This window comes from Hylobates moloch, unplaced genomic scaffold (assembly GCF_009828535.3).
Source record: "Hylobates moloch isolate HMO894 unplaced genomic scaffold, HMol_V3 SCAFFOLD_6, whole genome shotgun sequence".
NCBI lineage: Eukaryota > Metazoa > Chordata > Mammalia > Primates > Hylobatidae > Hylobates > Hylobates moloch.
Genome location: NW_026652281.1, coordinates 65,959,143 through 65,986,429, shown reverse-complemented (window position 1 = coordinate 65,986,429; position 27,287 = coordinate 65,959,143). Strand labels below are relative to the sequence as shown.

General features: G+C 38.7%; 1 protein-coding gene across 11 annotated transcripts in view; it reads left to right on the top strand.

The window, feature by feature from the left end:
- ATG10 (autophagy related 10) overlaps positions 1 to 27,287 on the top strand; it is a 424,208-nt gene that overhangs the window by 191,825 nt on the left and 205,096 nt on the right. For 10 of the 11 annotated variants that reach the window (XR_009214122.1, XR_009214121.1, XM_058440748.1 and 7 more), the window contains one exon: positions 13,528 to 13,635. The exons of the other annotated variant lie outside the window; for it this stretch is intronic. Coding sequence is in view for 8 of the 10 variants with exons in the window: in XM_058440748.1 (XP_058296731.1) it covers positions 13,528 to 13,635 (108 nt within the window). In the remaining 2 variants the exon portion in view is untranslated. The remainder of the gene's footprint in view (positions 1 to 13,527; positions 13,636 to 27,287) is intronic. 11 annotated transcript variants of the gene reach the window in all.

Below are 27,287 nucleotides of genomic sequence, written 5' to 3'. Positions count from 1 at the left end.
AAAATACCCTGGAGACATTTTTCCCCATTGTCTTGGTTATTAACATTCAGCTTCTCATTACTTATGCAAATTTCTGCAGCTGGCTTGAATTCTTCCGTGGAAAATGGGTTTTTCTTTTCTACTGCAATGGTTGGGCTGCAAATTTTCCAAACTTTTATGTTCTGCTTCCCTTTTAAATATAAGTTCAGACCATCTCTTCCTTCATGCATATGAGCATACAATTTTAGAAACAGCCAAGTTACCTCTTGAATACTTTTCTGCTTAGGAATTTCTCTTGCCAGATACCCTAAATAATCTCTAGGGCACGGGCAAAATGCTGCCAGTCTCTTTGCTAAAGCATAGCAAGAGTGATCTTTACTCTGGTTCTCAGTAAGTTCCTCATCTCCAGCTGAGAACACCTCAGCCTGGACTTCATTGTCCGTATCACCATCACCATTTTATTCAAAAACCATTCAACAAGTCTCTAGGAAGTTCCAAACTTTCCCACATCTTCCCGTCTTCTTCTGAGCCCTCCAAACTGTTCCAACTTCTGCTTGTTATTCAGTTCCAAAGTTGCTTCCCCGTTTTCAGATATCTGTATAGCAGTGCCCCACTCTCCTGGTACCAATTTTCTGTATTAGTCTGTTCTCACACTGCTATAAAGAACTACCCGAGACTGGGTAATTTATAAAGAAAAGAGGCTTAATTGACTCACAGTTTGCAGGCTTACCAGGAAGCATGACTGGAAGGCCTGAGGAAACTTACAGTCATGGGGGAAGGTGAAAGGGTAGCTGGCACATCTTGACAATGACAGCAGGAGAGAGAGCGAGCAAAGGGGGAAGTGCCACACACTTTTAAACCATCACATCTTATGAGAACTCACTATTATGAGAACTCACTATTATGAGAACAGCAAGGTGAAAATCCAACCGTGTGATCCATTTACCTCCCACCAGGCCCCTCCTCTAATTCAACATGAGATTTGGATGGAGACACAAATCCAAACTATATCATGGTCTCTAATTCTATCACCTGCATATTTATAGGTCCAATTCTATTGACTGATTTTTCCTTCCTGTTTCAGTCATATTTACCTATTTCTTCTCATGCTTGGTAATTTTTTAATTGAAAGCCAGACATTGTTGAGTGCTGGATTTTTTTTTTTTTTTTTTTTTAAGATATTTTCAGACTTTTTCTGGAATGCAGTTAAGATCCTTGGAATTGGCTTGATTCTTTCAAGGGTTGATTTGCAACAGCAAGTCCTGAACAGCCTTTAGACTAGGTCTGATTTGGACCACAACTAAGGCATTTACTTTCTGAGGATGCTACTCATTGCTGTGCATGTTAGGATGGTTTTCTATTCTCACTGGTGGGAATATGAACTATTCCTAGCCCTATGTGCATTCTGAGGATTGTGCTGCTTACTTCTTTTTACTGTTTCTTGCTAGGTATCAGTAGTTTCTTCACGTCCATGTGCAGATTACTACTTAGTGAAAGACTCATGAAAGGCTCCTCTGAGGATCTTGAGAATTATTTCTTTCAGTGCCTCCCTTGTACTCTGCTGCACAGATTCTTGTCAGTCTGTTTCTCCAAATTCTGAACTCTGTCTCCCCAAGTTAGTAATACTTGGGGCTCTGTTTGGATATCCTATCCCTGTAGTGTGGCCCAGAAACTGTCTGTAGCGGGGATACTTATCAGGCTCACCTTGTTTATTTCTCTTCTCTCAGAGATCACTGTTCTGCACTGCCTGTGTTCAGTGTTTGAAAACTCCAATTTTATATTTTATGTTTGGTTTTCTAGTTGTTTAATGTGGGAGGGTATGTCTATTTTGTTATTCTATTATGGTTAGTTGGCCAAAGAAACACTTAATACAGAAGTATTTGAAGGATACCCCATTTATGTGATGTGTAAAATCAACAAATGTAATTTTAGGTTAAGACATTATTAGATATATGATCATAAGTTTAAGGTCGCCAGTTTTCAACCTTAAAATTAGGAACACAGCAGTGGGAGAACATAATCAACTCATGGAACTGAAGGAGAGGAAATATTTGAGGAAGATTCCCTAAGGTTTGATGCCTGGGGGTGGAGTGAGGTGATGTGCTTCTCCTCCTTCTGCTGTTGTGTTGTATGCTTCTGTCTTGTTGCAGAGGCAACAGCTTTCCTCCTTTTTCTGAGACATTAATGCCAAGCTATGGGAAGCAGGAGTTCTGATAGATGACGCAGAGAAGGAGGGAATTCTGTATAAGAGCTTTAAACCTTCACAGGCCTGGAATGGAAATGACTAGGAGGGCAGAGATTGTGACTCTTTCTGGGAAATATGTCAAGAAACTTCTGTTACATTAATAAAAAAGGCTGAGTGGATTCTATCCTCCCTCTCTCCTTCCTTGTCTTCCCTTCTTGTCCTTCTTCTCTGCTAACTATGTGAGTTTGCCGCGTGTCTGGTACTGATCCAAGAAGTGAATATTGAATGTTCTTTTTGGCAAGCAGAATGACCTCAGTAAAGTTTTCAATCTCACCATATCCAGGCTCCATGGATAAAAAGCAGTGATTGTACTACCGTGCAGCCTTCTCTCAAAGCTGTTAGTACCCTCTGCCTCATTCTTGGGTAAAGCCCTTTTGGCTTCCAGCAGTAGCGCTGAGAATCTGGCCTATTGTCCCCAGGTTGGAACAGCTTCTAAAGCACTGGCCATCAACTGTCCTACCTCAGCTGTTCTCTTGTGTGAGCTGTCTTCAGGTTAGATGAGACAGCTGTGGGGCTGTGTTTCTCCTACCTCTTCCTGCTTCTCCAACTGTATTGAGTTGAATAATGTCTCCCCAAATTCATGTCCACCTAGAACCTGTGAATGCAACCTTATTTGGAAATGGGGGTCTTTGCAGATGTAGTCAAATTAAGATGAAGTCATGCTGGATTAGGGTGAGTCCTAAATCCAATACGACTGGTATCTTTATAAGAAGAGGGAAATTTGGCCCAGACATACAGGGGAGAAGGCTGTGTAAAGACAGAAGCAGAGACTGGAGTAATCTGTTTCCAAGTTGGCAACAACCAGAATCTAGGAGGAGGCAACAGCCTAAAGAGACAGCACGGCTCTGCCAACTCCTTGATTTCCAATTTCTAGCCTCCAGAGCTGTGAGAAAGCAAACGTTTGTTGTTTTAAGCCACCAGTTTGTGGTACTTTGTACAGCCCATCCCAGGGAGGCCTTTGTCACTTCCCCTGTTCTCTTGACCCTGTAGCAGGATCCTTTTCTGAGGAGTTAAACTGCTTAAGTTCAGGCATCCTTCATTTCACTAAAAACTGGGCAAGTTAATAAATTATTTGTACTGCTTTGCAAGGATAGTGTTTTGAAATCAAAGTGACAACTTGCTACCCTGATAATTTTTCTACCATCAGTACTCTCAAATTTCTTTCCATTTAATAAAGTATAAAATTACTTCAATCTCTTAATTCTCTTGAGTAATTTTCATAAAATAGCCAATGGTTCAAAAAACAACAATTTATGAAAGGAGTAAGATTGGGAGTAACTTTAAATCCAGAAATCAAGATGAAGAAGGCCAACATTTAGGTCATCTATCCTTTTTTTTTTTTTAATTTTATCTACAGTATTGGAAAAGCAAAACTAAGCCTTTAAGAACAATTCAGTGAGCAAACAAACATAATATGGCAAAATGTCTCCAAACTTAAATTGGAAGCAGGAACAAAGAGAGAAAAAAATAGCTTTCGTTAGCAGGCCCCCCATGTCCCCTCCGATCAGTTATAATATCCGTTGGCCATTCCCCTGGCACAAATAAGCAGGAGCATTCTCAGAGCCAAAACCAAATTGTTTAATAAAAAGTATGAGGGCACATATGAAGGTCTCACGTCTATGAAATGAAAATTGAAAACTCAAAATGGGCAAGTTGGAAAACCTGACAACAAACTATTATTAAAAAATGAAAGAGGGAAAAGAAAATGCTTAATAGTGAAACCTAACATTGTGGAGATATCTGTTAAAAGTAATTAATAAGGAAAACGGAACTAGTGTGTTTAAACTTACTTTTGATGCTTTGGCTCTAGGAAGAGGAAGAGACTTAGCATCATTTAAACCGTAATCATTCTTTAAAAACTTGTGTTTGATAAACAGGCTGTGGAAGAATATGTAAACACATACGCATGTGTGCTTCTCCCCACATCAGGTCACCAAAATCCCGCCTGTAACCTTCTTTTCTAGCCTGACAAGTGGCTGATTTTTTCTGCCACTTATTCCTTGGGGCCTCTGTCTTTGCTGTGCTCTGACCTGCATTACAGGGATGGGGAAGCAGTGTTATACTACTCATAGGAAGTCAGGAAGGCGCTGGAGGCGAAAAGAAGGGGGACTTGGTAGGTTCGAGAGCTTCCAGGAAAAGGGAGTAGGAATATTGTAAGAAAACTGACTTCTTATACAAGTGAGCACAGTTGTGGCATTATTGAATGGCATTGAAAATTGAAAGCCCTAAGTGGCATCAAAAAATGTTTACTTGAAAAACAGAGTGAAGGTGTGCTGTAATTAGGTAGTAACCTAAGAAAGAAGCATTGGCCCCATTTTGGGTTAGTAACTAGAGAGTGAGTTCAAAAAGGTAAGAGAATAAAAACAAAAATTAGTTTAACACTTCATGGTTCTTAGAATCATATTTATCACAGAGTGAAAGGAAAGTTTTAATGAAGTTTTCTTACTCCTGATTTAGATCTCAGTCTCCCTAGTGCACTGTTACTTTTTCTTGCATGGATTGGGTCTTTATTTTATTTCTACAAGAAAAAATAACACATGATTTCATTTAAAAATGTTTAATAATACATAGATATATAAAGATGAAAATCTTTCCCTCCTTCTCCTCTGACCCAATTCTGTAGTTTGTTTTCTATGCACATATAAATATATTTATACACATTTATATATGTGTTTATATAAATGGCATCGTTGTTCTATAACTTACTTTTCCACCTAACATATCATTGGCATCTTTCTTTGTAAGCATATACAGAATTACCTTATTATTTATAATAGCTATGTAGTATTCCATTGTATGGATGATTTTAATTTGTTTAATGGAACCCCTATTGATGATCCCTTAGTTATTCTCATGGTTACCCCTGTAACTTTAAGTAATATATTTCTCCTTCCTGATTTCTCATCTTTGGACAATAACTATTGATTCCTGCTATAATAGATGAAGAATTTAGTGTATTACTTCTACCTCCCACATTCCTTCCTATTCTTCTTTCTGATTTTTGATTATATTATTATTTTTACATCATCAAGATTTATAATATTTAGATTCTATTCAGTAACTATAATTTAGTCCTCTGTACTTTGTTTATAGGTTGATTCGAAATTTAAACCTAACAAAAGTATATAATAAGTCTGTTTACATAAACAGGATTCATTGCAGAAGTAAGTCGTATAATAGGGGTATAATTCTCTGTACTATAATAGATGCTATAATCCTTTGAAGGTGGTATAGTCCTCTGTCATACTGCTGATTGATAGAGACTATTTCAAGTCAAAATCCTACAAATTCTTGGCTGGGTGTGGTGGCTTACACCTGTAATCCCAACACTTTGGGAAGTTGAGGCAGGAGGATTGTTTGAGGCCAGGAGTTTGAGACCAGCCTAGGCAACATAGCAAGACCCCATCTCTACAAAAAAAAAAAAAAAAAAAAAATCAGCCAGATGTGGCAGTATAGTCCTAGCTACTTAAGAGACTGAGGCAGGAGGATGGCCTGGGCTCAGGAATTAGAAGCTGCAATGAGCTGTGATCATGCCACTGCTCTGTAGCCTGGGTGAGAGAGTAAGACCCTATCTCTTAAAAAAACAATTCGACGAACTCTCTTTTAGTTTCATACCATGACCACATTAAAAAAGCTCTTTTAAACTGTGCACAGGCAGAAAACCACCAATCAAGGATCAAGTGTCACAGTGTTTTTCTGTGGTTTAATTCCCAGCTAGAGAACAAATGTGTTCAGTAGGGATTCACAAATTAGGTCACACAAATGAAAGCAATAATTGTGGATTATACCACGGAGATGGTGAATCAAGGGGGTCCTAGCCTCTATTGGGCTGAATGCATCTGGAAGGCTTAATTCTTTCCCAAAAGGACAGGCTCAGCTTCCTTAAGCGGAATTTAGTATCTGAGATGTATCTCCAGCCCTTTCCCCCAGGAAGTTCTGAGGTATGGGTGGACTATTTAATTAATGAGGTGTCATGTTTAATAAATCCCAAAATACTACAGGACCAAGGGAAAATTAAAGACGTGCAAATTTCTTTGTCAAAGATGAAATGTATTATCTCCTTATTTTCTTTCATTCTTGAGTTTTTGTCTAAATGAGCCAGAGGCTAGCAGTTACTGATGAATCACTTTGACTAGAGTTGGTCACTCTTTGTACAAACTTACCTTTGTATATAACATAACCAGAGGCATCAGAGTTCACCCTGGCCAGGATCCTCTCATGCATCTGGAAGGTGTAACACTATGAGAAATTGAAGTCAGTGTTACTGGGATTGGGTGGATATTTGGGGTGTGGGGAGGAGTCGTATTAACACATTCAGCATTGTGTTCTGGAGGATCTTCTACATCCATAACAGTTCGTTGCCTACATTACTTACCTTTTTTTTTTTTTTGAGACGGAGTCTCGCTCTGTCGCCCAGGCTGGAGTGCAGTGGCGCAATCTCGGCTCACTGCAAGCTCCGCCTCCCGGGTTCACGCCATTCTCCTGCCTCAGCCTCTCCGAGTAGCTGGGACTACAGGCGCCCGCCACCACGCCCGGCTAATTTTTTTGTATTTTTAGTAGAGACGGGGTTTCACCGTGGTCTCGATCTCCTGATCTCGTGATCCGCCTGCCTCGGCCTCCCAAAGTGCTGGGATTACAAGCGTGAGCCACCGCGCCCGGCCCATTACTTACCTTTAACTTTAAAAAAATGGATGGATATTGGTTTAATGTCCGACCTACCTAGTATAAACTTTGCTGCTTAGCAGTAGTTTCTACTTTCTTCTTTTTACCCCAAGGTTAATCAGTTTTGAGCAGCTACTGATAGTATTGGTTTGATCTTCTACAGCAGCAAAGAACAGTCACTTGAGATCTGTGGCCTAGGTTTGACCTATTCCTCAGGGCTCCACTGACCTTGAAGGCCTTGTTTGATCAGTGCTGGCATTGACCTAGAAACTTCAGTTGTCTTCCTTCTTTATGGACTTGTCAAGCCCTTCCTGCAGTTGATCATTCTGGGCAGTTAACTTGAGTTGAAGTCGTATATAAAATGCCTTATTCTGAAGTAGAGCTGAGACCCTTAGATAACCACCCATTTTCTTTTAGATGTGTCTAGAGAAGATCTTATTAAACTCAGCAACAGCAGCCCTATAATTATTTTGTTAGCTGGATTCCAGCAGGGATAACATAGCTTGCTGGGTGGCATAGCCCTATGACAGCTTGTACTAAAACAGACCGAAACGTGTTGTATCAAGAAATCCTTAGATCTCCATCCAAAATGCAATCGGCACTACACTAGAAAACTTGCTTGTCTCTCTTGGATTCTATAAGACCTATAGGATGTTTTCTCCTTAAAAGCTGAAGATTGGAATCTACTCTGGCAATGTGGTGGCCTGGAGGCATATGTGCAAAGGGCAATTAATTATTTGTTTAAAATGAAGTGCCATGTATTCATAGGCACAAAAGAGGTTTTACATTAAAAAGTTAAGTCTCCTTTCTAACCCTTCTACTTTCCTTACTCAAACCTTTAGAGGTTGCCACTGATACCATGGTCTTGGGTGTCTTTCCAGATATACTCAGTGTACACGTAGCCTGTACACTTACATTTAAACATATGGTAGCATACATATATTCACGTAGCCTGTACACTTACATTTAAACATGTGGTAGCATACATATATTCATACTGTTCTGCACTTTAAAAAATAATGGTCAGTCTTGGTCATTACTCAATATTTACGGAACTCATTCATTATTTTTTGTGGGTACATACTATCCCATTATTTGGATATAAAATAATTTAGCCAATCCTCACTGATGGAAATTTAGGTTGTTTCCAACCTTATACTACTAAAATAATACATTAATAATCATTCGTATGAATTTTATTTACTACATATGTGACTATATCCATAAGGTAAATTCTTGGAAGTAACATTTCTGGATCCAAGGTGTGTGCATTTTAAATTTTGATAGTTTTTGCCAACCTGCTCTTCAGGGATCTTATGCTAATTTAAACTCCCCTGCCCCAGCAATGTATGAGAGTGCCTGCTTGTTTTATCCATGTCTTTGTCTATACATTCCCTTTCATACTTTTTGATCTTTGCCAATCTGATAGGTAAAAAATGTTATCACAGTTTTTAATTTGCATTTTTCTTATGGCTAACATTGAACATATTTTTATCTACATGTATTTCCTCTTTAGTAAACTATCTATATATCCTTTGCTCATTTTCCTATTGGGCTGTTGAACCCCTTCCTGTTGATTTGGTGGAACTATTTATATTTTGAGGAAATTAAAGCTATTTTATATTGAAAAAATTAGTTCTTTTCTGTGATATGAGCTACAAATGCTTTTTCACATTTTGATATGTCTTTTGACTTTATGTTGTTAAGAATTTGTTTGCGTGATGTAGAATTTACCAGTCTTTTATGACTTCTGGGTTTTTATCATATTAAAAAATATGTGTTCTCCTATATTTTCATCTAGCACATTTAGGGTTTTTTTCTCATTTAAATATTTCTTATTTTGGTCTTAGGCGAAGGGCATTCTATTTAGATAACTGGAAGAGTTTGGGCTGTGAGGAAGTATTCTCTTTATAATGAATGTTGTTTGGGTTATAACAGCTGGACATTTCTTATTAATTATTCTTCTATAGTGACAGAGTGAAGCATCATGCTTTGTGGTGAATGGACAGCAAGGAGACCTAATAGCTGAAGTGTAGTTGGACTTGGAGCAATTTTAAGTTACAAGACTACTGGCAGTTTCAGAGGGCCAGGTCAAGACTGACCAAGTTGCCAGAAATTAGTTTTTGGGGCAGTAGTAAAGACTGCTTCAAAGGCAGTCTCAGCATGGTCAAAGCTCCAAGAAGAGAGCATTAACAGAGGTGATTTTAGCATTTGGAGAACTCCAGGTGAGCTATGGTGTTCATGAAGATCTTGAGTTGTTTGTGGACTTCTCTCCTGAGGTAGCTGCAGATTACCTGATTGACTCCGTTCATCGAGTTCAAAAGAGGGGCTCCAAGGAATTGAGTGCAGTGGTTCTCAACTCTGGCTGCTGTGCTGGAATCTGCTAGGTAGATTCTGACTTAATTGGTCTGAGGTGAGACACTAGCAACATTTTGAAAACTCCGCAGTTGGTTCTAACGTGCAGCTCGGATTGAGAACCATTGTTAATGCAGTCTCTTTGAGTTGCTGTCTCTTTGAGTCAGAGATTGCAGTACATGCCTCAGTGCTTCCAAAATGTGCATACAAATCACCTGGGGATTATGTTTTACATGCAGAATCAGGAGGTCTGGGGTGGGGCTTGAGATTCTGCATGTCTGTCTTAATAAGCTCGCAGCTTATGCTGTGCCTGGTCCCCAGACCACACTTGAGTGGCTTGAGTTTGTTACTTGAAGTGCAAAGCACTGGCCCACACCAGTCCACGAGAGTCAATAAGCCATGGTCCTGCTCTCTTGCAGAATTTGCTTAGTGTACTACAAAGAATACTCAGGTCAAGAGATCTGCTTTCCACTTCCTGCTCTGCCTCCAACTAATTAGTGTAAGACAAGTTTCTTAGAAGTGCTTTAGTACTTCACCCTCTTATCTCTAAAATGAGAGGCTTGAATTGGATAAACTTGAAGGTTCTCTTTGTTTTTAAATCCTCTCATGCTTGTCCAGGATGTTTTCAGACTCTATCTGGATCAGGTTTTTATGTGGGATGGCATCTGGATCCTATAAAGACATTGTCATCCCTTAGAGGATGGAGGCCTAGGCCCTGAGCTTATGATCTAGTGGGAGAAATAAAACTAACAAATGTTAAAAAATTAAAGAAGAGTTAAATATTCAAGTGTAAGCTATGATAAGTACAAAAAGAATGCAGGGAAGCTAGAGAGGAGTGTTAATTGGAATGGTCAGGAAAACTTCATTGCCAAGGGGGAATTTGATTTAACATCGTTTACTGGGCTAGATGGACTGCAGGGCTGATGAGAGTGGTGGTTCTCGTGCTTTTGAGTTTGCTTGTCTCTAAAAAAGCATCCTTCAACAGTGAAGAACAAAACATATTTTTCTGCCTTAAATTAAAACAAAGTAGAAGGAAGACTTAGTTCTGTGGAAGTGTTTAAAGGGAAATCAAAATCCAGAAAACTCTATATTTAATTTTTCAAGGCTAATCTTGACTGAAAAGATTGATACTGAAAAAAAATCACCACTACCAAATATAGAGCCAAAAACCCAGTGTACCTCCCTAGTGATAATAAAAAATGGTATTAGAAATTACCTAAAATGTAAGTAAATTCCTCAGATTATAAGTATTATTGAAAGTGACATATCTCTTTATCTTAACTAATTGGGAAAGAGACTGGATAATTTATTTAGATTTTATAACATAGGTGCACAAGAATTTTTGACTCACCTCTTTTAATGTCAAAGGAGATGTATTTTGCATTGAATTAGAATTTTACTAAATTTTATGTTCCCTTAAGAGGAGGTTATGTGACCAGGGCTCAGGTATAGAAAAATACAAAATAGAGCAGTTACCCTCATTTAATGAGCTATATTTAGTACACACAGTGCAGCTCTGTGTTCTCTGAATATCCTGAGAGTTTTGGTTTTTATCTCTATGGCTAGATCATTTTGAAATTGCAGACTTTGAGTAATTTTTCTCACAAACACATGCTGTTATAGTTTTACTGTATAGTCGTGCTGCATAATGACATTTCGGTCAAGAACAGACCACATGTACAATGTTCCCAGAAGATTATAATACTGTATTTTTGCTGTACATTTTCTTTGTTTAGATATGCTTAGATACACAAATACTTACCATTTTGTTACAATTGCCTGCAATTAATACAGTAACATGCTGTACAGGTTTGCAGCCTAGGAGCAAGCAACTATGTCATATAGCCTACGTATGTAGGAGGCCATACCATTTGGGTTTGTGTAAGCACAGTCTATGATGTTTGTACAATGACAGAATAGCCCAGTGACGTGTTTCTCAGAAGGTATTCCTGCCATTAAGTGATGCATGACTGTATATGGTAAATCTTTTATATAATCAACTATTGATTATCTACCACAATGAAATTGACAATACAATAGAAATCTTCTATTTTTAAACTAATAAACACAAATTTATGTTACTTAATAGCAAAATTATTTTGGTTGCAAGTGACAGAAAACCCAACCCATTGGGTGAAGCAAAGAAGGGACTTTTTGGGGCCGTGTAATTGAAAAATCTGAGCTAGAACTAGTTTCAGGTATGGTTGGTGTAAATAATGTAGTCAGAATGTGGTTTCTGTGTATCTCATGGTCTTGCCTTCCTCTGAGTTGCAGAGCCAACTTTGTTTAATTACATGATGGCTGCCAGGTGTGTGTGTGTGTGTGTGTGTGTGTGTGTGTGTGGTCTGTCTGGCTCAAACCTAGTGGAAAAGAGAACAGCCACCTTTCTCAACCCCCCCAAACCAAATCCTGAATTTCATCCCATTGGCTGTGATTGTAGATCATTTGTCCTCCAGAGTCTCTGGGGCCAGCAGTACTGATTGGCAAGATCGGAGATCTGTGTCTATCCCTGGAGCTATGATTAGTGTAACAGTAGCCAGTGCTCCTCTAAGGAACCATTCCCTTCTCAATCAGGAAATGGTTCCTTAGAGGAGCAATGACTACTGCTCCAAAAGAAGGAAGAATGGATGTTTGATGTGAAACAACGCCAATGACAACAGTCACTACATATGTCTGTCTCAATTTAAGCCAATGTTAAATTTACATTTTTCGAAATACAAAGGTTTCAATGGTAGAAGACCATTACAGGATCTGCTCTGTGGTCAGATAGTGTAGAGCTGGAATTTAAAACAGTAATTCCATCTACAAAATGGATATCCTTAATGAAATAATTAAAAATGACAGTATTGGATATCTGATGGCCTACTTTCCAGGCAGGAATGATATTAAAAATATTTAACAACCTGTGACAGAGGCATCAACCAATCAGAATGAGTTGGATCTAACCAATCAACAACAAACCAGTGCAGCCCCCTGAGTGAGGGCTGGCTGTTTGTCAGCACAACTTACTGGGAGGCATTCTTAAGGTGCTGCCAAGTGTCTTAAAAAATAGAGTTACTGTATTAGTTTCCTAGGAATGTTATAACAAGGTACCACAAACTGGGTGACTTAAAGTAACAGAAATTTATTCTCTCACAGTTCTGGAGGTTAGGAATCTGAAATCAAGATGTTGGCAGGGTCCTGCTCCCACCAGAGGCTCTAGGGAAGGACCATTCCTTACTGCTTCTAGCTTTTCTTTGGCTCCTAGATGCACCGCTCCAGTCTTCATCTTCACATGGCTTTCTTCCCTGTTTGTGTCACTGCATCCAAATTTCCCTCTTCTTATAGGAAGATTAACCCCTTAGTCCTTATTATCATTTTAATTCTATTAAAATGTAAATGTTGGTGTGACAATTTGGTGGGGAATTAATATTTATTGGCATGTATGTTTGTGCTTGGGGAGGTATTATATTCTTACACATGACTTTATTGATTTCAAACAAGTGTTACCTTAAAAAAATGGAACTGGCCACAATTAGATGAACATCATTCATTAGTGTATTTAAGAGCAAGTACAAGAAACAGGAGACAAATACTGGTAAAGGGCTCAGAAACCATATCTTGTAAGGAGTATTTGAAAATGGTGGTCATTTCTTCAGCGCTTGAAAGAACAGCTGTGTGGAAAAGGGATTAGACTTCAGAGGGCAGAACTAAGTAAGTTAAAGGATGTGAAATACAGGACAAAACTTTCTTAATGTACAATGCACTAAAATGGAAATGGCCACTGTATAAGGGAGTAACAAGGGCCAGTTCCTGGAGGTGCTCAGGCAGTTGCTGAGATGCATAATTACCTTTCTGGGACATTTTCATAGAGATCTTGCCTTGAGAAAGAAATTGAAATGGAAGCTTTCTTGCAGCTTTGAGATCTATTTCAAGTCCTAAAATTGTTCTCTATGTGTATGCCATGAAAATCAATATTAATTATGTGACAAGCTATTTCTATAAGCTTAAGTTTTGTTCTGTGATCTTGGTGCTATGGACTAGTCAGGAAAAAAGGGAAAGGTTTAATCTAGGAGGGGGGAAACATCATTAATAAATAAGAAAGGTAGGAGAATAAAACTTGCATTTATTGAGTACTTACTATGTGCAGGGTGTTGGACTAGTCTCTTTATCCATATAGTCTCATCTCATTTACTACATTTAGTTTTTCACTGATCAGTTTGGAACTTATGGGAAGTGGTTCTTAAAATGATGAATTCTTAAAATAATTGGCATTTTCTTATATATTTTTTGGTGATGAAACACAGGACTGTTCTGATGGCTACATGTGCAAAATACACTTTCAAATTAAGAATGGGTCTGTGATGTCACATCCAGGAGCATCTACCCATGGACAGACATGTCTTCCCATGGAGGTGAGTAGTTTAATGCGTCATGTTCTTTTCAGTCTCCGTAAAGTATACATTTAAAAATTTATACTTGGGCCGGGCGCGGTGGCTCACGCTTGTAATCCCAGCACTTTGGGAGGCCGAGGCGGGCGGATCACGAGGTCAGGAGATCGAGACCACGGTGAAACCCCGTCTCTACTAAAAATACAAAAAATTAGCCGGGCGTGGTGACGGGCGCCTGTAGTCCCAGCTACTCGGAGAGGCTGAGGCAGGAGAATGGCGTGAACCTGGGAGGCGGAGCTTGCAGTAAGCAGAGATTGCGCCACTGCACTCCAGCCTGGGCGACAGAGCGAGACTCCATCTCAAAAAAAATAAAATAAAATAAAAAATAAAAATTGATACTTTAATGACTCCATCGCATTCCATCCTATGGAAGCACCACAATTATATGGCACTCATATTGAAATAAAATACTTTAATTCTGTTAAGTAAATATTTTAAAAACTTTAAACTTCTTCCCATTGGAGAGAGATCCAATGGCAATTGGATCCTGGGCCTGTTGTAGGGGGAGAAGGAGGTATTTTCCTTTGTAATACTGAAAGCAAGAATTGTGGTAAAGTTATATAAGATCCAGTCTGACTCCAGATTGTAGTGAGCCGTCATACTTTTGGTTTCTCTTGGACCTGAATACCACAGATGCCTTCTGTTGTCTATTGATTTTTTTTTCCTAGGAAAATTCCCTGAAGATAATATAGCCCTAGCCCCAGGCTGCTTAATACTTGATTGGAGACCTCTTTACCTGCTCTGCCTTTAGCCCCTTTTCCCTTGAAAATATGCTGGATCTGGGTCTTATTCCTTAGGGGACTTTAATCTTGACTTGAAAATCTTGCTGAACCAAATTTTATTATGGTACTAATGACTTAGTGGTTTTCTGAGATATTTTCATTTTTCTTTCTATTGAAATGCAAATAGTCTTATTGTATTTCTTGTGAAAAAAATTGTATATACCCATTGTAAAAATAAATAATAGAGAAATACATAAAAAGGATTTAAAAATGTCTCATATGTCCTTCAGTAGTTTACCATTGGTAATATTTTAGTTAGTATCCTTTCACATATTTCTGTCATATACACACACATACATACTTTTTTTTTTTTGTGCAGTGAACGAGTATATCATGGACATCTTTCCATGTCAGTAAATGCAGATTTCCATAGTTCTCTTTAATGACTCCATTGCATTCCATCCTATGGAAGCACCACAATTATATGGCACTCATATTGAAATAAAATACTTGAATTTTGAAAGAGGATTGGTGAGGACCTAATTATTTCAACACAAAAGAAGAAATCACTAGTGTTTGAATTCTGAGCATCCTGGGAAAATGAAAGAGATGACTTTTTTTTTTTGTGCAGGAAGAACTGTTTCTCAGAACATGTTAAATCAAGCCCATTTGACAATCAGACATCAGCCCCCTTGCCTGTATATGATGCTGGCCTGCAAGTAACTTTCACCTATTTATAATTTGGTTTGCAAGTTATTCTTGAGAGTATTGTGCTTGGTAATAAGCTAAGTGCCCCCAGATGGGTGCTTGAATTTTGATTACTGCTTCATGGTTCCAATAACCAACATCAAATTTGAAGCCAAGCATATTAGGAAGCTTTTCAATTCATTATATATTAACTTAAAAAAAGTTTTAAAAATTAACATAGAAATGATGATTAAAAAAATGAATTACTAGTTTTTGCCTAACAAGTTGGCAGAGATTTGAAAAGCACTAAGAAGTGGTGTTGACAGTGTGAGGGAACTGACACTTTCTGGTTGATGTTTTAACTTCACAAAGTTTAAAGATGTGCACATACTATGAATAATCTAGTGCAATTCTAGGAATTTAGCCTCATAAAATATAATTTTTTTCAACATTTTTCTTTTTTTTTTTTTTTTAATTTATTTTATTTTATTATACTTTAGGGTTTTAGGGTACATGTGCACAATGTGCAGGTTTGTTACATATGTATCCATGTGCCATGTTGATTTCCTGCACCCGTTAACTCGTCATTTAGCATTAGGTGTATCTCCTAATGCTGTCCCTCCCCCCTCCCCCCACCCCACAACAGTCCCCGGAGTGTGATGTTCCCCTTCCTGTGTCCATGAGTTCTCATTGTTCAATTCCCACCTATGAGTGAGAACATGCGGTGTTTGGTTTTTTGTCCTTGCGATAGTTTACTGAGAATGATGTTTTCCAGTTTCATCCATGTCCCTACAAAGGACACGAACTCATCATTTTTTATGGCTGCATAGTATTCCATGGTGTATATGTGCCACATTTTCTTAATCCAGTCTATCGTTGTTGGACATTTGGGTTGGTTCCAACTCTTTGCTATTGTGAATAGTGCTGCAATAAACATACGTGTGCATGTGTCTTTATAGCAGCATGATTTATAGTCCTTTGGGTATATACCCAGTAATGGGATGGCTGGGTCAAATGGTATTTCTAGTTCGAGATCCCTGAGGAATCGCCACACTGACTTCCACAATGGTTGAACTAGTTTACAGTCCCACCAACAGTGTAAAAGTGTTCCTATTTCTCCACATCCTCTCCAGCACCTGTTGTTTCCTGATTTTTTAATGATGGCCATTCTAACTGGTGTGAGATGGTATCTCACTGTGGTTTTGATTTGCATTTCTCTGATGGCCAGTGATGATGAGCATTTCTTCATGTGTTTTTTGGCTGCATAAATGTCTTCTTTTGAGAAGTGTCTGTTCATGTCCTCTGCCCACTTTTTGATGGGGTTGTTTGTTTTTTTCTTGTAAATTTGTTTGAGTTCATTGTAGATTCTGGATATTAGCCCTTTGTCAGATGAGTAGGTTGCAAACATTTTCTCCCATTCTGTAGGTTGCCTGTTCACTCTGATGATAGTTTCTTTTGCTGTGCAGAAGCTCTTTAGTTTAATGAGATCCCATTTGTCGATTTTGGCTTTTGTTGCCATTGCTTTTGGTGTTTTAGACATGAAGTCCTTGCCCACGCCTATGTCCTGAATGGTATTGCCTAGGTTTTCTTGTAGGATTTTAATGGTTTTAGGTCTAACATATAAGTCTTTAATCCATCTTGAATTAATTTTTGTATAAGGTGTAAGGAAGGGATCCAGTTTCAGCTTTCTACATATGGCTAGCCAGTTTTCCCAGCACCATTTATTAAATAGGGAATCCTTTCCCCATTTCTTGTTTTTGTCAGGTTTGTCAAAGATCAGATAGTTGTAGCTATGCGGCGTCATTTCTGAGGGCTCTGTTCTGTTCCATTGATCTATGTCTCTGTTGTGGTACCAGTACCATGCTGTTTTGGTTACTGTAGCCTTGTAGTATAGTTTAAAGTCAGGTAGCGTGATGCCTCCAGCTTTGTTCTTTTGGCTTAGGATTGACTTGGCGATGCGGGCTCTTTTTTGGTTCCATATGAACTTTAAAGTAGTTTTTTCCAATTCTGTGAAGAAAGTCATTGGTAGCTTGATGGGGATGGCATTGAATCTATAAATTACCTTGGGCAGTATGGCCATTTTCACGATATTGATTCTTCCAACCCATGAGCATGGAATGTTCTTCCATTTGTTTGTATCCTCTTTTATTTCATTGAGCAGTGGTTTGTAGTTCTCCTTGAAGAGGTCCTTCACATCCCTTGTAAGTTGGATTCCTAGGTATTTTATTCTCTTTGAAGCAATTGTGAATGGGAGTTCACTCACGATTTGGCTCTCTGTTTGTCTGTGATTGGTGTACAAGAATGCTTGTGATTTTTGTACATTAATTTTGTATCCTGAGACTTTGCTGAAGTTGCTAATCAGCTTAAGGAGATTTTGGGCTGAGACAATGGGGTTTTCTAGATATACAATCATGTCATCTGCAAACAGGGACAATTTGACTTCCTCTTTTCCTAATTGAATACCCTTTATTTCCTTCTCCTGCCTGATTGCTCTGGCCAGAACTTCCAGCACTATGTTGAATAGGAGCGGTGAGAGAGGGCATCCCTGTCTTGTGCCAGTTTTCAGAGGGAATGCTTCCAGTTTTTGCCCATTCAGTATGATATTGGCTGTGGGTTTGTCATAGATAGCTCTTATTGTCTTGAGATACGTCCCATCAATACCTAATTTATTGAGAGTTTTTAGCATGAAGAGATGTTGAATTTTGTCAAAGGCCTTTTCTGCATCTATTGAGATAATCATGTGGTTTTTGTCTTTGGTTCTGTTTATATGCTGGATTACATTTATTGATTTGCGTATGTTGAACCAGCCTTGCATCCCAGGGATGAAGCCCACTTGATCATGGTGGATAAGCTTTTTGATGTGCTGCTGGATTCGGTTTGCCAGTATTTTATTGAGGATTTTTGCATCAATGTTCATCAAGGATATTGGTCTAAAATTCTCTTTTTTGGTTGTGTCTCTGCCTGGCTTTGGTATCAGGATGATGCTGGCTTCATAAAATGTGTTAGGGAGGATTCCCTCTTTTTCTATCGATTGGAATAGTTTCAGAAGGAATGGTACCAGTTCCTCCTTGTACCTCTGGTAGAATTCAGCTGTGAATCCATCAGGTCCTGGACTCTTTTTGGTTGGTAAGCTATTGATTATTGCCACAATTTCAGAAGCTGTTATTGGTCTATTCAGAGATTCAACTTCTTCCTGGTTTAGTCTTGGGAGGGTGTATTTGTCAAGGAATTTATCCATTTCTTCTAGATTTTCTAGTTTATTTGCATAGAGGTGTTTGTAGTATTCTCTGATGGTAGATTGTATTTCTGTGGGATCGGTGGTGATATCCCCTTTTTCGTTTTTTATTGCATCTATTTGATTCTTCTCTCTTTTCTTCTTTATTAGTCTTGCTAGCGGTCCATCAATTTTGTTGATCTTTTCAAAAAACCAGCTCCTGGATTCATTAATTTTTTGAAGGGTTTTTTGTGTCTCTATTTCCTTCAGTTCTGCTCTGATTTTAGTTATTTCTAGCCTTCTGCTAGCTTTTGAATGTGTTTGCTCTTGCTTTTCTAGTTCTTTTAATTGTGATGTTAGGGTGTCAATTTTGGATCTTTCCTGCTTTCTCTTGTGGGCATTTAGTGCTATAAATTTCCCTCTACACACTGCTTTGAATGTGTCCCAGAGATTCTGGTATGTTGTATCTTTGTTCTCGTTGGTTTCAAAGAACATCTTTATTTCTGCCTTCATTTCATTATGTACCCAATAGTCATTCAGGAGCAGGTTGTTCAGTTTCCATGTAGTTGAGCGGTTTTGAGTGAATTTCTTAATCCTGAGTTCTAGTTTGATTGCACTGTGGTCTGAGAGACAGTTTGTTATAATTTCTGTTCTTTTACATTTGCTGAGGAGAGCTTTACTTCCAACTATGTGGTCAATTTTGGAATAGGTGTGGTGTGGTGCTGAAAAAAATGTATATTCTGTTGACTTGGGGTGGAGAGTTCTGTAGATGTCTATTAGGTCCACTTTATGTAGAGCTGAGTTCAATTCCTGGATATCCTTGTTAACTTTCTGTCTCGTTGATCTGTCTAATGCTGACAGTGGGGTGTTAAAATCTCCCATTATTATTGTGTGGGAGTTTAAGTCCCTTTGTAGGTCACTGAGGACTTGCTTTATGAATCTGGGTGCTCCTGTGTTGGGTGCATATATATTTAGGATAGTTAGCTCTTCTTGTTGAATTGATCCCTTTACCATTATGTAATGGCCTTCTTTGTCTCTTTTGATCTTTGTTGGTTTAAAGTCTATTTTATCAGAGACTAGGATTGCAACCCCTGCCTTTTTGTGTTTTCCAGTTGCTTGATAGATCTTCCTCCATCCCTTTATTTGGAGTCTATGTGTGTCTCTGCACGTGAGATGGGTTTCCTGAATACAGCACACTGATGGGTCCTGACTCCTTATCCAGTTTGCCAGTCTGTGTCTTTTGATTGGAGCATTTAGCCCATTTACATTTAACGTTAATATTGTTATGTGTGAATCTGATCCTGTCATTATGATGTTAGTTGGTTATTTTGCTCGTTAGTTGCTATTGTTTCTTCCTAGCCTCGATGGTCTTTACAATTTGGCATGTTTTTGCAGTGGCTGGTACCGGTTGTTCCTTTCCATGTTTAGTGCTTCCTTCAGGAGCTCTTTTAGGGCAGGCCTGGTGGTGACAAAATCACTCAGCGTTTGCTTGTCTGTAAAGTATTTTATTTCTCCTTCACTTATGAAGCTTAGTTTGGCGGGATAGCAAATTCTGGGTTGAAAATTCTTTTCTTTAAGAATGTTGAATATCGGCCCCCACTCTCTTCTGGCTTGTAGAGTTTCTGCCGAGAGATCAGCTGTTAGTCTGATGGGCTTCCCTTTGTGGGTAACCCGACCTTTCTCTCTGGCTGCCCTTAACATTTTTTCCTTCATTTCAACTTTGGTGAATCTGACAGTTATGTGTCTTGGAGTTGCCCTTCTCGAGGAGTATCTTTGTGGCGTTCTCTGTATTTCCTGAATCTGAATGCTGGCCTGCCTTGCTAGATTGGGGAAGTTCTCCTGGATAATATCTTGCAGAGTGTTTTCCAACTTGGTTCCATTCTCCCCATCATTTTCAGGTACACCAGTCAGACGTAGGTTTGGTCTTTTCACATAGTCCCAAATTTCTCGGAGGCTTTGTTCATTTCTTTTTATTCTTTTTTCTCTAAACTTCCCTTCTCTCTTCATTTCATTCATTTCATCTTCCATCAGCGATACCCTTTCTTCCAGTTGATCGCATCTGCTGCTGAGGCTTCTGCAATCTTCGCGTAGTTCTCGAAACTTGGCTTTCAGCTCCATCAGCTCCTTTAAGCCCTTCTCTCCATTGGTTATTCTAGTTATCCATTCTTCTAATATTTTTTCAAAGTTTTTAACTTCTTTGCTATTGTTTTGAATTTCCTCTCGTAGCTCAGAGTAGTTTGATCGTCTGAAGCCTTCTTCTCTCAACTCATCAAAGTCATCCTCCATCCAGCTTTGTTCCGTTGCTGGTGAGGAACTGCGTTCCTTTGAAGGAGGAGAGGTGCTCTGTTTTTTAGAGTTTCCAGTTTTTTTGTTCTGTTTTTTCCCCATCTTTGTGGTTTTATCTACTTTTGGTCTTTGATGATGGTGATGTACAGATGGGTTTTTGGTGTGGATGTCCTTTCTGTTTGTTAGTTTTCCTTCTACCAGACAGGACCCTCAGCTGCAGGTCTGTTGGAGTTTACTAGAGGTCTACTCCAGACCCTGTTTGGCTGGGTGTCAGCAGCGGTGGCTGCAGAACAGCGGATTTTCGTGAGACCACAAATTCAGCTGTCTGATAGTTCGTCTGAAAGTTTTGTCTCAGAGGAGTACCCGGTTGAATGAGGTGTCAGTCTGTCCCTACTGGGGGGATGCCTCCCAGTTAGGCTGCTCAGGGGTGAGGGACCCACTTTAGGAGGCAGTCTGTCCGTTCTCAGATCTCCAGCTGCGTGCTGGGAGAACCACTACTCTCTTCAAAGCTGTCAGTCAGACAGGGACCTTTAAGTCTGTGGAGGTTCTTGCTGAGTTTTTGTTTGTCTGTGCCTTGCCCCCAGAGGTGGAGCCTATAGAGGCAGGCAGGCCTCCTTGAGCTGTGGTGGGCTCCACCCAGTTCGAGCTTCCTGGCTGCTTTGTTTACCAAAGCAAGCCTGGGCAATGGCGGGCGCCCCTCCCCCAGCCTCGCTGCCGCCTTGCAGCTTGATCTCAGACTGCTGTGCTAGCAATCAGCGAGACTCCGTGGGCACAGGACCCTCCGAGCCAGGTGCGGGACACAATCTCCTAGTGTGCCGTTTTCCAGGCCCGTTGGAAAAGCGCAGTATTGGGGTGGGACTGACCCGATATTCCAGGTGCCGTCTGTTTCCCCTTTCTTTGACTGGGAAAGGGAACTCCCTGACCCCTTGCGCTTCCCGAGTGAGGTAATGCCTCGCCCTGCTTCGGCTCGCGCACAGTGCGCTTCACCGACTGTCCTGCACCCACTGTTAGGCACTCCCTAGTGAGATGAAACCGGTACCTCAAGCAGAAATGCAGAAATCATCCGTCTTCTGTGTCGCTGGGGCTGGGAGCTGGAGACCGGAGCTGTTCCTATTCGGCCATCTTGGCTCCACCCTCCAACATTTTTCATTTCCAACATTTTCCAATAAATTTGAAACATATGGAAAAATTGAAAGAATTTTGCAGTGAATATCTATATACTTACCACCTAAAGTCTACCATTAACATTTTGCTGTGCTTGCTTTATTATATGTTGATCCCTCTGTCTATTAATACATCTTATTTTTTGATGCAATAATTTTAATCAAAGTAAATTGCACACAAATACTCATATAATATTTGAGTACACAAAGATTTACCTGCAAGTATATGAGCCCTTATTTATAATAGGAAAAATGAAAACAATGGAAATATACAATAGTAATGGATTGGTTAATTATGGCACATCTCTAGATGGATACAGTCATTAAAAATGGTATTCTAGGTGACTGTTTAATTACACAGGTTAAATGTTCATGTTGGCCGGGTGCGGTAGCTCAACGCCTGTAATACCAGTACTTTGAGAGGCCGAGGCAGGCAGATCACCTGAGCTTAGGAGTTCAAGACCAGCCTGGTCAACATGGTGAAACCCCATCTCTACTAAAAATACAAAATTTAGCCAGGTGTGGGGGCATGTGCCTATGGTCCTAGCTACTCGGGAGGCTGAGACAGGAGAATTGAGCCTGGGAGGTGGAGGTTGCAGTGAGCTGAGATTACATCATTGGTGGGTGACAGAGTGAGACCTTGTCTGGGAAAAAAAAAAAGTTCATGTTAAGTGAAAAAAAGGTAGATTATGTGGTATAAACAATAGAATCCGAGTATGGTTAACATTCTTCAAACTGTATTGACTATTACAATTTTAAATTATGATTCTTTTTAAAATTTATCTCTTCAAAGAGTGAAACCTGTAACTCTTTTCTCTCACTCCCTTGAAATCCCTAAGGTTATTTTTGCTTGGTCCGTGATTTCATTTGGAGTCACTGTCCATCCTTGTAAGTTTCCATTACTGCTGTAGCTCTGGTAGGCATCCCTCTCTTTTTTTCTCAGATAAGAGCAGAAGATTTTAAAGTTTAGAACAAGACAGCCCAGTACCCCATCTTTGTGTATCTCCCAGCTTCCCCACCTCTGTATAGCAGAAACAGTAATTGAAAGATTACATATACATATACAAACATATAATATTCACATAAGGCCTAGAAATAATTTCCCCCCTTCCAGTCACATAAGATTTTCTTAGAATTTTTTTTTTCCTTTTTCTTTACATTTATTCTTGTTCTTTCTCTTCAGGAATTTGTTTTAAAAATATATGTCCTTTATCTCTCCTTCTTAGTACTCCTCAGACTCACGCTTATTGTTTTAAAAGCCAGATTGCTTCCTTAGACCGTAAACCCCATGGAGGTAAGATGACTCAGTGAGTATCTATTATCTGACTAAACCTTCAGGTTTAATTACCCATAGAACTAGCTCACTTAACAAATCAGATGCCTCTGTATTTTGATATAAACTGGATAATCTAGTGAATTACTTAGAATTGATTAAATTATATGTTTATTATACATATATACTATATATACATAATATATTTATTATATATACAATATATGTAATATAGTATATTATAAAAAAGTGTGGGTGTATGTGTATATATGTATATTTACATATACATATACACATATATATATATGTATACATACATATACACATATATATATATGTATACATACATATACACACATACCTTTATTTTTTCTTTTTACAGACAGGGTCTTGCTCTGTCTCGCAGGCTGGAGTGCAGTGGCACAGTCATAGCTCACTGAATCATCTAATTCCTGGGCTCAAGTGATCCTCTCACCTCTGCCTCCCAAGTAGCTGGGACTGCAGGCATGCACCACCATGCCTAGCTAATTTAAGAATTTTTTTTAGAGATGTGGGTCTTGCTGTGTTGCCCGGGCTTGTCTCAAAGTCCTGGCCTCAAGTGTTCCTCTCTCCTCAGCTTCCCAAAGTGCTGAGATTACAGGCATGAGCCACTGTGTCCAGGCTGAATTCTAAAACAGTTTAGTTTCTACTAGAATAACATTTTTTTCAACAATCAATTTACATAGAAAAATCAACAATGTTTAAAAAGAGAGGTTTGCAGGGAGTTTTTAGTAGTTTGTATTTCTGAGTTGTCACGGGAATGGAATTGGATGATAAACCCTTCATCTTCCAGTCAACTCCAGTGTTTTATTTTTAATATTTGGCAACTCATAGTAAATTTAGTTTGCCTAATTTACTCAGATTTTAACAACAGCACAAGTAGAAGAAAGAGTGCTAGACTTGGAGATAGAAATTGTTTTGTAGTTCTCTTCGCTATTTACTAGTAATGTAACCTTGAGTAAACTTCAGTGTTCTCATTCAAACTGTGGGCCCTTCTTACTTCCTGTTTTGGTTGGATATAACAAGCATACAGTGCTATTATTAATACTAATAATGTCACACGTATAATTATCTTTTTATGGTTATCTCATAATTATGCAAGAAGAAGCAGGATGTGAATGGAGAAACATGAAGGAGCAGGAAGAGAGCAGAGACTGTAACACTTCCTTTCTTTCCATATTCTATTCTTACCTTTAGACGCTGGGAATAATGAGTAGCCTCCAAGTTGGAAACTAACCCTTATTCAGCCACCACCACCAGTTATCTCAGAGAGTGGTACAGAGACAAATGAGAGTGACTCTCACTAAAAAACAGTGGTAGACTAATTAGAGCATTTAAAACATTCTGTTTGAACTACATATATAATGTCTTACTTTCCTAGATCAACATTAGACAGAGATGTATTTTCCTCTTAAGTTCTCTCTTTCTTCATCATAGATTTGTTTATAACTTTTATTTAGTCAGTAGTGTAATTAGAGGTATGGCAATTTGAATTTTTTTAGTTTTTCATTTTAAAATACCTCAGATGGCCAGATATGGTGGCTCACACCTGTAATCCCAGTGCTTCATTATGCCAAGAGGGGAGGATTGCTTGAGGCCAGGAGTTTGAAATCAGCCTGGACAGTATAGTGAAACTCCATCACTACAAAAACAAGAAAAATTAGGTGGGCCTGGTGGCATGCACCTGTAGTCCTAGCTACTCGGAGGCTGGGACAGACGGATTGCATAAGCCTGGGTGTTTGAGGTTACAGTGAGCTATGATCACACCACTGCATTCTATCTAGTATGGGCAACAGAACAAGACTCTGTCTCAAAATAAAAACAAAAAAACCAAAAACAAAGTATCTCAGAATTAATGTTTTATCTTAATAGATAGGACATTTGTGATATCAGTAGAAGATACTTTGACAATTTAAGTGGAATGTAATTAGATAAGGAACAGCCATCTATTGTTTGTTTCAAAAATGCAATGAACTGCTACAATTTTTTTTTTTTTTTTTTTTGAGACAGAGTCTCACTCTGTTGCCCGGGCTGGACTGCAATGGTGTGATCTCGGTTCACTGCAACCTCTGCCTCCCAGATTCAGGTGATTCTCCTGCCTCAGCCTCCTGAGTAGCTGGGATTACAGGCACCCATCATCATGCCTGGCTAATTTTTGTATTTTTGTAGAGACGGGATTTCACCATGTTGGCCAGGCTGGTCTCGAACTCCTGATCTCAGGTGATCCGCCCACCTCGGCCTCCCAAAGTGCTAGAATTACAGGCATTGAGCCACCATGCTAAGCTGAACTGCTAACATTTTAAAAACTGAGACCTATCAGAGGGTAGAGGGTCAGAGGAGGGAGAGGATCAGGAAAAATAACTAATGGGTAATAGGCTTAATATCTGGGTGATGAAATAATCTGCACAAGAAACTCCCATGACACAAGTTTACCTGTGTAACAAACCTGCACATGTACCCCTGAACTGAAAAGTTAAAAAAATTGAATAAGCAAATTTCATGAAAGGGATTGATTGTGCTCATGATAGATGAACTCAAGGAATAATCCTAATTTGTACAAATTATCACATTTAGCTGTAAGTGATTTTACAGACTAGATTATCTACCATGAAAAATTATTGGTAGTTTTGTGATATTAATAAGTTTTATAATCTTGCAAGCAACTGTATAAAACAACATTATTTTTCATTTCAACCATCGCTGATCAAAAGACACTTCAACTCTGCACTGAAGAGTCATAAACTCTTATTTAACTATTGTCCTTGGGATTCCAAAACAGGATTTAGATAAATACATCATCTTTTGATCCTAAATATATGATGATCAAAAGTCTAAATTTTTTTTTTTTACATTTTTCTTCTAAATTAGTTGTATTTGTAGATAGTTGAACAACCATACCAAAGATATGTAGATATGTGAATGGATGTCAAGCTTGAGGGAAGGGTTTTTGTGGAGTTAGAGAGTATTATTTGCTTAGCTTCCAATGTTTTTATTGGATGAAATATTAGATTAACATTTTTTTATCAATGACTTTTAACAGATTCTGTTTCAACACACATTTATGCCAGCATTAATGCCTTCATGTATTAACATTTTAATTCCCCCAAAGTAATACTTATCATGGTCAATTATTTCTGTTACATACCAGTTCATCTTACTAGTTACTTTATTATCTTATTTAATCTTCACAAAACTCTTATGACAATAGATGTTAATATTAATATAGCAAATAAATGGATAAGATTAGTGAAGGTGGATAAAAACACAGTTATAATAATAATAACAATAATAATATTATAATAAAGACAGCAGCCTAAGTTTATGGAGGACTAACTATGGGTGCTGTGCTAAGTGATTTGCATATATTAATTCATTTCAGCTCATGATATTGATATCTTTATTCTCTTCACTTTATTGTGAGGAAACTGAGACATGACACAAAGGTTAAGCTTGCCTAAGGAAAATAGCTAGGAAGTGATTATGTTCTGGCTTTTGTTATGTTCTGGCTTTGGGAAACAGTAGTTCTTACAGGTTAGTCATATTAAATAAGACATTTATTGAGAGTAGGTAGTATGATTTTGCATGTGACATTTCTGAATTTGTGAGATGAAAGTGAGACTGGCAGTTTTTGAACAAGATATTTTCTTTACCAGTGACCAACAGAAGTATGTTGCATCAATTTAAAATCCTCTAAATATAGGGCCGGGAGCGGTGGCTCACGCCTGTAATCCCAGCACTTTGGGAGGCCGAGTGTGGCAGTTCACTTGAGGCTGTGAGTTTGAGACCAGCCTGGACAACATGGTGAAACACCATCTCTACCAAAAAAATACAAAAATTAGCTGGGTGTGGTGGCAGGTGCCTGTAATCCTAGCTACTCGGGAGGCTGAGGCAGGAGAATTGCTTGAACCCAGGAGGTGGAGGTTGCAGTGAGCCGAGATTGCACCACTGCACTCCAGCCTGGGCGAGAGAGCAAGACATTGTCTCAAAAAAAAAAAAAAATCCTATAAATATAAATGAATATTTTCAATGGAAGCAAACATAATCAACGCTGGCTTGGGATATCTTATTTTATGTGACACTTATTTTCATAAATGGGTATTGATACTACCATATCACTTTATCAATTTATGATTTTTTTTGTATTTAATTGAAGACTTTTCTTAGAGAAATTGAGATATCATTTAATAGTAGTGAAAAACATGATTTAACAATTGATCTACTTTAATGAACAG